Here is a 13,871-nt window from a genome sequence, read left to right as displayed (position 1 = left end):
TATTCACATTAAACTCATGACGTATTTTACAGCCGAGCATGGTTTCTAGGTGTAGATGCGTCCAATTTCAGCAGCTCAGAAGGATGCTTAAATGTAGCAATAATGCCCAACTTATCTCTCCAGGGGCCCATAGTACTTCCATATGTGACTTAAAAATTCTCAGAGTAGCCTGCATAAGCATTCCATGCTTATACTCAGGGTTAAAAGATGTTGGGCTGAGATCTTAAAGCAGGCATCTAGCCTTGCAGAAATCTAAATAACTCTGACCCTTCAACCTATTATTTTGGTGTTTTGAAATCACTTTCTGCATACTTGTGTGGTCCTGGAAGGCTGGTTTGGAGAACAAATACAGGGGTTTGCTAGTGGTGGGTGGGGTAGGGAAGAGAGAAGTGAAGTGCTAAGAGATGAGGGACAAATTTGCTCCTTTTTTCAAGTGAATGTTTCTGAGGAGTGTGAAGCCATTTGCTTTTATAATCTATCTGCTAAGTTGTTCCTTCTCTAGGGAGTTTCTTCCATTTGCATGTTCCTTACTTTTTCTTAGAATTCCACCTTAAAACAAACTGAATGTACTTATGGCCAATATCTCTGCGCTGAAAAGTTTTGCTTAAACGATGACACACTGCAGTTGGAGCCTGCTTGCTCACCCACATCTGGAAGCCACATGTCAGCAGCAGCTGTATAAAACCAGCAGCCCAACAGACCTAGGATAACATTTTTTGCCAGAAACGCAGACAGCATGGACCTCACTCTTCTGTGGGTGTTTCTGCCACTGGCCACCGTGGCCTGGGGACAGTATGGTGACTACGGGTACCAATATCAGCAGTACCATGACTATAGTGATGATGAGTGGGTGAATCTGAACCGGCAGGGCTTCAGCTACCAGTGTCCCCATGGGCAGGTGGTGGTTGCCGTCAGAAGCATCTTCAACAAGAAGGAAGGTTCTGACAGACAGTGGAACTATGCCTGCATGCCCACGCCTCAGAGCCTCGGGGAGCCTACGGAATGCTGGTGGGAGGAGATCAACAGGGCTGGAATGGAATGGTAAGAGCCAGCGGGCTGCATGCGGCCGTTATTATCGCAGCATATCCCTCTCACTGGGGGATGCTTGACACTCAGGGAACAGCACTGACTAGAGACTGGGAAAGTTCTACCAGGAACCTTTCCGTTCATTGCATGCTCCGGGTGGGGCAGGCCCACTGCTGAGCAGACTGCATTACAGGACAAAAACCCAGAATGGGGGGTGTCCATGGCAGATGGACTCCTCTGTGGTTCTGTTCCTTCCAGAAGCAGCCCTACTCTCAGTTTCGTCCAGGACTAGTATGGGTCTGTGAAACGTTTACCAGTTCGCCAAAAGTTAAGTACAGAAATTGAAAGTATTTACGGAACTTTATAGCAATTTAACATTGCTGTGACATCCAAGTGGCATTTTAGTTTGGTAGTAATTTATTTTGACTGTTTTACAAAAGTATTGGGACCCAATAGTTTGGGGAAAATAAACAATGGGATGTTCACCACAGACAGTTTGAGAAATATTGATTTAGAGCAAACAAATGGGGAGAGGGGTCAAAGAAGCTTAGGCAAAGAAGTGAAATTAAATAGCTCTCTCCTGCCCCGATTAAATGTGCTCTCTCAGTTTTGAGTACCAAGGTCCTTCTCTCTGTCTGAATTTAAAATGGGTTTCATTGCTGGGAAATAGTTTACTAAAGTCTTTTGGGGAGAAGGACTGCTCTTTTCTGACTGGGCTCTGCCATGGTTAATGACATAGAAATGGTCTGAGCCTGTGTCTTCACTGTGGGGTGTGACTATCTCACCCTAGTACTTGGTCAGAGCCCATCCTAGGAGCTATGGTCTGTGAGGCCAGTTAATCACAGCAGCCAGGATGAAAGCAGGACCACTGGGTGGGTCAGGGGAATGGGTGGAAGCAGACTCTGTGGAAGGCTGGCCTGGGGAAGAGGAAGCCCAACTGGCAGGCTGCTGTTATGGTAACTGTAGAGAGAAGATTCTTTGAGGACTCCCAGCATGCATGTGGTGTAATGGGCGTTAGGGATGGTCAAGCACAAAACTCTGAGGGTCACTCCAGCAGCACACAGAACAATGATGGGAGATCAAGAGGAAAAGACTGATGGGTGGAGGGGAACTCTCAGTAATAAAAACAACCGCCATTGATTGAGTGCTTACACTGAGCAAGCACCATGCTGGGTGATTTATATGGATTATCTCACTTAGTGCTCGAAACAAATCTCTAAGTCATTTTATAGGTAGACAGAACGCAGTCTAGAGATCAGGGGTTTCTTCAGCTGGGAAGTGGTAGAGCAAGGATTTGGATCCAGTGAGTCTCAGCTCCAAAGTGTATGTGCTTAGCCATGGTGACGGGTGAGACAGACTTGAGAGTCTGTCCCCTCTGCCCAGTGTGGGCTCAGTCAGCACAGCCAGGGCCACAGGACTGGACTCAGGGCAGTTCTTCATCCTGAGGAGGGAGGGCTCTGCAAATCACAGCAGAAGCCAGCCCTGGAGGGATTAGACCAGCTTGATTACTACCATCACTGATGAGGGGCTCAGCCAACCTGTGGAAGGGATGGGGAGAGGGTCACACAGGCAGCTTCAGGTCAGGGGTCCCATTATTGGGCCTTTCTCATCCCCCCCACTGCCTCTAGTGAGCAGATTTAATTATCCAAAACCCCTTCTGACAGATGGCTGACTCAGAATCCAGACTCACCTCAATGACTGACAGTCTCCCGTGGTTCCCTGTAGCCAGGCCAGTTGCCTGGCACAGAGCATGGAGACGCCCAAATTACAACTGTCTGTCTAGTCCTCCAACTTAGGGGGCTATTATATGGGTGGGGCCCCTTTCTAATGTTCCCCTTGTAGAGCCACAGCAAAACACACTCAGATGATTTCTTAAGCCCGAAAGGAAGAGCACTGGGCTCTGAATCAGGAGGCCTGGATTTAGATCCTGGGTCTAAAGACAACTTGTCGGGTGACCTTGAACCACGGGTTCAGCTCTCTAGGCTCCCACCACATTTGGAAAGTGAGCGGTCAGACTGCATGACCTCGCAAGGTTCCATGGCTCCAATTCTCTTCCTCTGCTTGGCTCTGAAAAGACAGTTGGATTTTTCTTTCATTCTGTTGATTCTTGTGTTTACCCCTGTTAAGGAGAGAAGGCAAATTATGTTTAGTTTCAAACTTGCCAGTGTGTGACTGATTTGTCATTAACTCCCAAACTATTTGTAGAAAAGTATGAGAGGGAGTAGAAATTATATGATTTTGTTTGACCAATGCGGGTCGAATAAGAAACTGACAGGCACAATCTCTCTTCCACCTTCTTTTCTTCCACATTTTTGAGTATGCAGAGTCAAATGTTATTTTTTTTCTTTCTCCCTTTCCACCCTCTGTTTTCTCATCTCCTCCTCCCTTAATCACAGAGTAAAAAATGTACAAACATGAAAAACAGTAGGACTCAGCTGCCCCAGAACTGATCCCAATTATCCCAGAGGCATTTTTGTTGGATGATTATTGCTTTGAGTTTAGACTCCAGTCTCAGTGAAAAATCTGGAAGGAAAGAAATTGCTCATAAACTGGGGAGCAGTTATATCTTCCCGTTGGCTGCAGGGTCTTAATCTGTTCCGGAGGAAGAGTTGACAGTTTTGTGCAATTTGGCTGCCTTGTATAACTACATTAGCTTGCAGGCTTATTTTAAAAGGGGACGAGGAATCTTGAACACAGATGTGACAACAGTACACAGGGTCTGCTAAAGACACTTGCTAATTGGAGCACAGTCTTTAAAAAGTGCTTCCGTCATGGCTGAGTGACTTGTAACACTGCTGTTTTGCTAGGGTTTCTCTGTTGCAAATCACTTCTTCAGTTGGCAGATTCTGAAGTGTGCATGCTGGTCCCTCACTAACAACTGCTTGGAGGCTTTACCTGGGTTCCATGAGTGGCATTTTGCCATCTCAGAGCATGCCTCAGTTGTTCTTGGGGAGTTTTCTCAAACCTGGGTTGACCCAGGCTGTAGAACATGTGGGTCCTGTGTGGAACAAGATGAAACTGGAATTTTGTAGTGAGGCTGAGCTGGAGTGTGGTGGAAGGGGTTCTGGTCTTAGAATCAGGAAACTTTGATTTTCAGCTCCTCTTTCTATCATCTCTGAGCTCTGTGGTCTTGGGCATTCAGTTTCTCATTCTGGAAAAAAGAAGAGTGTGACACCCACCTCACAAGCTGTTAGAGGGTGTTACCGTGATGCTTACAGGAGAAAGTGTAGGAGAACTCTAAAACAAATCTAAATCTAAAACAAATTCCTGGCACATCATGGACAGTCAATAAAGATTTTGTGAATCTGAAATTTGATGAGGCTAATTTGAGGCAAACCAGCTTTACATGGAGTCTGAATTCAGAAGAAGAGCATTCAGTATTTGGCATCTGCTTTTTCCCAAGGTTTCAAAGAATTCCCAAGAAGATATTTCAAAATGGCAGCTTGTTTTAGAGCTAATTATTTGAATTTATGAATTTACCAAAGATAAGTCATATGATAGAGAAGAGGAAACCATGTCACTTCCACAACATTCCAAAATCATGAGCTACTCCAAATTTTGGCAGTTTTATCCTTGGCTAAGGTACAAGCCCACATAAGAGCATATAATTCAGCCTGTTAGGCTGAAGTAGCCATAGATAAAGGTACTGCCTCAACAATTCAAAAGAAGTTTCAATATCGTACTCAGCACAATATTTGCCATTGTCACCTTTTAAATAAGAACTACTAGTGAACCATGAATAGTCAACATTACCCCCAAAATTTCCTACAGATCATTTACAAGGAGTCAGTACGTGATCCATCAGTGTTAAGCATTCAAGAGGAACTTCATCAGTGACAGAGGGGAGAAGAGTAGCAGAATTAAGATTATTACAACATAAAAGAGTGATGTGAGGAACAGCTAACAAAAGGACTTCTTATGAAGTGAGGCAGCTGAGAAATGTTGAGTGTGATGAGAATTTTCAGGAGAGCTTCTACTGAAATGGTTAAATGGTCCTGGACAAACCTCAACTCTAAGTCCTTAGGTTTTCTCACCAGTAAAATAAGAGCATTACAGGGACTAGTTAAGGGACAGTGAGGCCTTGAGCCTTGTAATCTTCTAATATGGTTTTTATGCCTTGAAGGGCTTCTTTACTTACAGGATGTTGATTAATTCTGGGAAGAGGTTTTAAGAGATCTATTTGAATCTTGATGGGAGGTGGGCTGTGAATTTTGCCAATATCAGCTGTAGATTTTGCCCATAAGGAGGGTGATAGTTGATTCAATATGGGCAGATGATCAGTGTTTCCAGAATAAACTCTAGTACCATCAAAAACAAAGCAAATAAAGATGTCAAAGAGTCATTTAATTCACCTGGTGGCCTGCTTTGATAACTACTGTCAATTCTAGAATTGCTTTCTCCTTTTGGGAGTAAGAAAGTTCTGTATACTTCTCTAAGAAGTCTTGACCTAATAAATGGATGGGCAGAGATCAAAGGGCCTAAACAAAAGGGAATACGTTCAAGGACAGAAACCTCTTGAGGTTTATTAGAGATCCCTACTATTTGAATTGTTTTAGTACTACAAGGCAAGGGGTGATTGATAGTAGAGGTGTTGAGTACCAGGAGTGTGGTTCCAGTGTCAGTGAGGTCTGGAAGAGATTTATCCCCCATCTGGAGAAACGTTCAAGTCAGTTAAGAGGGAGGATATTGGGAAGAGCTCCTATAGTTCCCAGGAGCTTAGTCACTGAGAACTGGGAGGCTGATTAGAGGGCTGAAGGCACCTAAAGCACTTAAATTTGTAGCAACTTCTTTTCCAATGTCCTGGCTTTTTGCAATAATAGCAGAAACTCGGGGTGGGTGGGGGGTCATTTAGGGGCCTTCACTTGCTGGAGTTGAAGGTTAAGAATTTTGTCAGTCTTCCTTTCAGGTGACTCATTTAAAGTATGAGAGAGCTGGTTTATCAGATTAACTAAATCTGGAGTGGACAAATTTTCCTGTTCCATCCTGGTCCTTTTTACAAGAAGGGAGATGTTCTGGGTCAGCCTATTACTAAACATAGAGTTACAAGATACATGGGTGGAATCAACATCTGAAGAAAGACCAGAATTTGCTGTAAAAATAATATGAAATCGATTGTAATAGTCATAAACAGGTTCATCAGATTTTTGTGTGCAAGTCTGAATTTTGTTCCATTCAACAGGCTTTGGAAAAGCCCTAGGAATCGCTCAATGAAGTCACTTATTGATTGCCTGAGCCTGATCATATAATAAGTTAGTGGGCTGGTCTCACAGTTGTAATGCTAGAGAACTGTCGGGCTCTCCTCTACTAACAGTTTTCATTCAATGATGGGCCTGGCCTTCACCTACAAGCCTATGAACAAGATGATGTAAGTCTTAGAAACCAGGTTGATACATTTGAATCACTATAGTCATTCAGCAAATCTGTGAGGATCTCCAGTTACTTTGGGAGAATCTCTGACCGTAACTTGCAGTTCAGCATTAGTCCAGGAAATATAAGAAATGAAAGGTTTAGCCTCTGGATCCCCAAAAGGCTTAATTTTAAAGGGATAGGTTCTGATAAGTTCAGAGGAAAAGGGAGTGGGAGAGTTTCAGAGAATAGGGGAAGTCTGGCAAGAGAATTAATATTGGGGAACAGGGGACATAAGGGAGGTGTAGGCAGGCACAAAGAAGGGAAGTGGAAGCTGGCACTGGAGGTGGGCCCTGAGCAGGAGGAGATGAAGGAGTGAGACAAGACGGTGCTGGAGATGGAGCCTGAGACAGAGAAGCCAAGGAAGAAGAGCCTGAGGCTTTGGGAACCATGTTATCTTTCTTTGTTTACCTTAGTTCATGTTAAAATCTTAATTTGCAAAGATGCAATTTTAGGTTGCTGATAATGTTTGGAAGCCTAAAAATACCAAGCAAAATAGGCATTCCATTTAGTTTTGGAAATTTTAGAGCTATGGTTGTCCAATTTGGTTTTCAGAAAAGTACGTTTAGGGATTTCAAAATTTCCTCATAACGGTCATTGATATTCTAAATTGCTTTCGGTTAGGTCAATCCCGTTTGGTTAGACAGGCACATGAAGAAGGACCTTGGTTTTCAAAGATAAAATGGGCCAGGATCCCTGTAGGAAAGGGGTACCCTCAAAATATTTAGATAACTGGGATCCTATTTCTCAGAGCTTTTTCTCTAGAGTAAAATAATTCTTTCCAAACAACTTAAGCAGCTCAAATAGCTCAAACGGCCTGCAGGCCTAATACCAGCCAGTTCTAAGGGAACAGTCTAGTCCTGGAAGAGCCAGGCAGGAAGCTGCTCAGCACAGTTCCAATAGAATAGCCCCTATTCCTGAAGGAATGGGCTGATGGCTAGCCAGTTCAAGCTGGATCAGTCTGATTTCAAAAATCAGGCTGAAGTGCCAAATGAGTAGTCGCATACAGAACAAAGTCTTAACCAAAAAAAGATGAAACCTTAAAACAGATCCCAAATAAAACCTGGAGAGCTTCAAAACGCAAAGAGGGTGAAGCTCAGATTCAGGAGAAAGACTTGCCCTCAAACCCCAGGGTCAGTTAGAAAAGCAGTGAGCAACAATGAGCTCAATGTGGTACCACACCTGTTTGCTTACAAGCCTCAGAGTAATCAGGGGTCTTCACTGGACCCCCATATGGAACAACAAAATGTTGATCTAAAACAAATAGACAGCCAGTTATAACTCCAGAAAAAATGGATTTATTTGGAGGAGCAAAGAATTGCAATTTGGGGTCTACAACTATAGTGAGGCATGCACAAGTCCCCCACAAAATGGAGAGGAGAAAACTCTTTTATAGAGGGGAAAAAGAAGTTGGGGGGGCCTATATTAAACAAAGTTCATGGATTTTCATTGGTTGCATTATGAAAATCTCTCATTGGCTGAGCTCTTGCCAGGCAAGAAGAGGAAATCTTTCTTCTTCTGTTGGGCTCTGCTATCTTTGAAGGGTATGACAGCACCCCTTTCTGGCCTCCTGACTCTAATTGAGGTTTCTGCTTATTAATTTTTTACAGTAGGAACTCAGTTTTCCATAATCTGATTCAAACTGATACCAAGGTTCTGTCTAGTACGGAGCAATCCATCCTGATTCATTATTCTGATCATTCAGTACACACAGTGCTCACCTCTTCAGAGAAGTTTTCCCAGACCACCTCCTCTAAAGCAACGTCTCTCACACTCTGCTCCCCAAACTGCATTATGTTTACTGCAGTGCTCTTGTCATTACATGATTTGTATTTATAGTTTGTCCCCTTCAGATTGCAAGCTTCATGAATGTAGGGACTTTGTCTCATTCACCACTGTAAAGAATATTGCCCAGCACTAGAATAATGCTGGCACATAGTGGGTCCCACTAAATATGTAGCAAAAGACCAAACAAGACTAGTTAGTGCATCGAGCAGCCCACAGTGCCCTCAACAAAGAAGTCTGAGATCTTCCTGCAAGGGAAACCATTTTGCTTACATTTTTTAATTTAATTTTTTTATTTTATATTGGAGTATAGTTGATTTACAATGTTGTGTTAGTCTCAGGTGTACAGCAAAGTGATATAATTATACATATACATATATCCATTCTTTTTCAAATTCTTTTCCTATATAGGTTATTACAGAATGTTGAGTAGAGTTCCTTGTGTTGTATAGTAGGTCCTTGTTGATTATTTTCTATATAGTAGTGTGTATATGTTAATCCCAAACTCCTAATTTATCCCTCCCCCCAGTACATATATATAGTGGAATACTACTGAGTCATAAAAAAGAATGAAATAATGCCATTTGCAGCAACATGGTTGGACCTAGAGATTATCATACTAAGTGAAATAAGTCAGACAGAGAAAGACAAATATCATATGATATCACTGATATGTGGAATCTAAAAAAATGATACAAATGAATTTATTTACAAACAGACAGACTCACAGACTTCAAAAACAAACTTATGCTTGCTTTTTTCATTCTCAATATTCCAGTGTCTATAATATGGATCTCAACTTTACTGTACACATCTCATTTTGGCTTCTTGCATTCACCACCATGCAGGATGGTCTTTTTTGACTTCCTGAAGTTCTCTAAACCATGCGCAGAGGATGGCTGACACACTTGTTACCTCAGGATAAATTCTTTATTAGGTTTCCATTATCCCCCAAATCTTAATGTCCCAATATGCTTTTAAAAATACAATAGTAAAACTCTTTATTGCAAAAGCCATATGGGCTAAATGCTACATGGTATCCTGGGTTGGATCCTGTAACAGAAAATGTGTATTAATGGAAAACCTGGTAAAACCTAAATGAAGTCTGGAGTTTAGTGGTGTACAATGTTAATTTCTTAGTTTTCATAAAGGCACCAGAGTGATGAAAGATAACTTTAGTGTAAGCTAGGTGAAGGGCATACATGGATCTTATGTATTATCTTTACAAATCTGTATCTCAAAAATTATTTCAGAATTAAAAGATTAAAAAATAAGGATGCAGGCTGGTAGAGTACATATTGGGAGTTTAAAAGGCAGAGTGTAACAGAATCACAAAATCTCAGCACTGGGAGGGATCTCATGTAAAATCTAGAACAACTTCCCTACATCATACATTAGGAATTAAAGCCAAGAGTGAAACAATTGAAAAAGCAATGAAACAGGTACATTAAGTATAAGTGCTATTATCTTAATCCTAACTGATATGGTGCTTTATAGTTTATAAAGTATTCCTCATTCATACATTCATTTGCTTATTCATTCACTACCAAATGTTTATTATCACAAACTTTGCCAGACTCCAAGATTATGGAGATAAATAACATACAGTCTATGCCCTTGTGCTACTCATGGTCTAATCTTATTTGATCTTCACAATAATACTGCAAGGCAGCATTACTATTTTCCCCATTTTATACATGAAGGACCGTGGTTCAGAAGCATTAGGAGACTTGCCTGCTCATAGCTAGTGCAGAGGTGGAACCCAAGCCATAGTGCTGATGCCACAGTGCTGCCGGTGAATGTTAAATGTTCGTGGTAATTTTGGTCTTGAATAAAGTTGTAGTCAGTTCTGGGCTAAAGAAGATGTCACATCTATGTAAGATTGACTTCTGAGGGAAACAATGTTGAGTGTGGGAGAATAGAGTTATAGTAGATCTAGGATTCTTGCCAACTTTCCATCTTGGTCACTGTCCTGAGATCCAGGAATCAATTGTCTGAGGGAACTTGGGCTTTGCAAAATGGCTCTTGGCTGTGCTCATAAGGATGGTAAACGTTCATTCCCCCCAGTAGGGGATTTTCTTCTGTCTGCATACTTGTCAGATATAATATTCCTAATGAATAAGAGATTTCCACAGAGTTAGGATACCTTTCTCTCTCTCTCTCTCTCTCTCTCTCTCTCTCTCTCTCTCTCTCTCTCTCTCTGTGTGTGTGTGTGTGTGTGTGTGTGTGTGTGTGTGTGTGTGTTTCTTCGAGGTATCTTGAAGTAATGGAAAGAATATGGACTTTGGAGACAAACAGAACAGTTCTCAAAATGCAGCCCCACTACTAACTTTAGGCAAGTCATGTCAACATTCTAAGCCTCAGCTTCTACTTCTACAAAGACAATGCCCCAGAATTGTTGTGAGAATTAAATGAGATAATATATATGTATTATTGGCTGTGTGTCCTTTGGGGAATTACTTAACTTCTCTAAACCTGAGTTTCCTTATCCATCAAATGGTGGTGGTGGTGGGGAACTGATTATCCAAGCCCATTTCACGGGATTGTTTTGGTGATTAAAATAATTAATGCAGGTATAGAGCTTAACACAATGCCTGGCACATGGTAAGTCCTTTATAAGAGTTATTTATCCTTACTATTATGACTACTCTCTGGAAACTGAAACTCAAAGAGATAAATATCACACAGTTGGTAAATTATAAAGCTGGAGTTGAAATATACAAATTGCTATATTACAAAGACCACTGATAGGTACCATTTTGTTTTGGGAACATATAATTCAGTATACATATTAAATGTACAATATGAGTGTCAAATATTTTTCACATTTCAGATTACACAGTGGTAGTATTAGATCTCTTGGTTAATAAATATTGTAAATAATTGACTTCAGGAGATCCTGTGGTTAATTAAGCCTGAAATCCTCGCATGACCTGGAATTGTTCTCAGGCCAAAAGTGATCTTAGGACATAAATACGTCTCATAATATAACCTGGATCTTCTCAGAGGCCTTTGGGTTAGCCTCTACTGCTTGTATTTTTCTAAAACAGGGCAGGAGTTTGTGTTTTGGGAAGAATTTCTATTTCTCCCTTGTCCTGTCCTATGACTTTCTATCCAGAGAAGCTGTTCAGCAGTTCATTTCTGATTCACCATCTTGAAACCTGCTAGATACTAGCAGAATTAAAACCCGACATGGAGAAGATAGCAGAACTCTTACTCAGATGTGGGCAGGAAGAGAACAGACTGCATATAACTCAGCATTATTTAAAGAGACTGTTCATACCCCCATCATTGTGGCAGGGAGACCAGTAATCAGTGGTAGAGTGCTTACCTTCAAAACCCCTGCACTATCTCACCATGAGATGGTTCAGAGATAGTACATGTTAGGTGAAATGTGTGATGGTGACATCAACGTGTCATGAGGAAGAAAAATCAGCAAGAGTTAGAATTGTCAAGACAGGAAGATTTCTTGGAGCAGGTGAGCTTGAAATTATGTTTTATTATCTACTCTCTGAGGCTAATCTTACTGCCCCACTGGAAGAGTTCAACCTTGATAATCCCTAATGTAGGCTCCAACAGAAAGTGTTTTGTGGAGACTAGGATGTAGCTTCTCTTTCCATTTAATTGCAAATATTTATGATAATAGTAATAATAACAACTACTACCTTTCCTGCCTTCCTGCCTTTTTAAAAAAAAAAAAATTTTATTGGAGTATAATTGCTTTACACTGTTGTGTTAGTTTCTGCTGTATAACAAAGTGAATCAGCTATATGTGTACATATACCCCATATCCCCTCCCTCCCACCCTTCCTATCCCACCCTTCTATGTAGTCACAAAGAACCGAGCTGATCTCCCTGTGCTATGCAGCTGCTTCCCACTAGCTATCTATTTTATATTTGGTAGTGTATATATGTCCATGCCGCACTCTCACGTTGTCACAGCTTACCCTTCTCCCTCCCCGTGTCCTCAAGTCCATTTTCTACATCAACTCTTTATTCCTGTCCTGCATCTAGGTCCATCAGAACCAATTTTTTTAAGATTCCATATATATGTGTCAGCATACAGTATTTCTTTTCTCTTTCTGACTTACTTCACTCTGTATCACAGACTCTAGGTCCATCCACCTCACTATTTTTTATGGCTGAGTAATATTCCTTTGTATATATGTGCCACATCTTCTTTATCCATTCATCTGTCGATGGACACTAAGGTTGCATCCATGTCCTGGCTATTGTAAATAGTGCTAAAATGAACATTGTGGTACATGACTCTTTTTGAATTATGGTTTTCTCAGGGTATATGCCCACTAGTGGAATTGCTGGGCCAAAGAATAGTTCTATTTTTAGTTTTTTAAGGAAACTTCATACTGTTCTCCATAGTGGCTGTACCAATTTACATTCCCACCAACAGTGCAAGAGGGTTGCCTTTTCTCCACACCCTCTCCAGCATTTATTGCTTGTAGGTTTTTTGATCATGGCCATTCTGACCACTGTGAGGTGATACCTCACTGTAGTTCTGATTTGCATTTCTCTAATGATTAGTGATGTTGAATACTTTCATGTGTTTGTTGGCTACCTGTATATCTTCTTTAGAGAAATGTTTATTTAGGTCTTCTGCCCATTTTTGGATTGGGTTGTTTGTTTTTGTGATATTGAGCTGCATGAGCTGCTTGAAAATTTTGGAGATAAAACCTTTGTCAGTTGCTTCATTTGCAAATATTTTCTCCCATTCTGAGGGTTGTATTTTTGTCTTGTTTATGGTTTCCTTTGCTGTGCACAAATTTTAACTTTCATTAGGTCCCATTTGTTTATTTTTGTTTTTATTTCCATTTCTCCAGGACGTGGGTCAAAAAGGATCTTGCTGTGATGTATGTCATAGAGTGTTCTGCCTATGTTTTCCTCTAAGAGTTTTACCTGATTCCTCCAGCTGCATTTTTCTTTCTCAATATTGTTTTGGCTATTCAGGGTCTTTTGTGTCTCCATACAAATTTTAACATTGTTTGGTCAAGTTCTGTGAAAAATGCCATTGGTAATTTGATAGGGATTGCATTGAATCTGTAGATTGCTTTGGGTAGTAGAGTCATTTTCACAATGTTGATTCTTCCAATCCAAGAACATGGTATATCACTCCATCTGTTTGTAACATCTTTAATGTCTTTCATCAGTGTCTTATTGTTTTCTGTATAAAGGTCTTTTGTCTCCTTAGGTAGGTTTATTCCTAGGTATTTTATTCTTTTTTGTTGCAATGGTAAATGGGACTGTTTCCTTAATTTCTCTTTCACATTTTTCATCATTAATGTATAGAAATGCAAGGGATTTTGTGCATTAATTTTGTATCCTGCTACTTTAACAAATTCATTGAATAGCTCTAGTAGTTTTCTGGTAGCATCTTTAGGATTATCTATGTATAGTATCATGTCATCTGCAAACAGTGACAGCTTTACTTCTTTTCTGATTTTGATTCCTTTTATTTCTTTTTCTTCTCTGATTTCTGTGCCTAAAACTTCCAAAACCATGTTGAGTAATAGTGGGGAGAATGGGCAACTTTGTCTTGTTCCTGATCTTAGAGAAAATGGTTTCAGTTTTTCACCATTGAGAACGATGTTGGCTTTGGGTTTGTCATAGATGGCCTTGATTATGTTGAGGAAATTTCC

The 13,871-nt window shown here is 40.8% G+C and overlaps 1 protein-coding gene across 1 annotated transcript in view; it reads left to right on the top strand.

The window, feature by feature from the left end:
• Nucleotides 1-634: 634 nt before the first annotated feature.
• Nucleotides 635-13,871, top strand: part of DPT (dermatopontin) — a 49,445-nt gene continuing 36,208 nt past the window's right edge. Inside the window, exon 1 of the mRNA XM_007123883.2 lies at nt 635-1,041. Within this exon, the coding sequence (XP_007123945.1) occupies nt 737-1,041 (305 nt within the window). The 5' untranslated portion in view covers nt 635-736. The remainder of the gene's footprint in view (nt 1,042-13,871) is intronic.

This window comes from Physeter macrocephalus, chromosome 4 (assembly GCF_002837175.3).
Source record: "Physeter macrocephalus isolate SW-GA chromosome 4, ASM283717v5, whole genome shotgun sequence".
In the NCBI taxonomy this organism is placed as follows: Eukaryota; Metazoa; Chordata; class Mammalia; order Artiodactyla; family Physeteridae; genus Physeter; species Physeter macrocephalus.
This window is presented reverse-complemented; position numbering and strand designations above follow the sequence as displayed.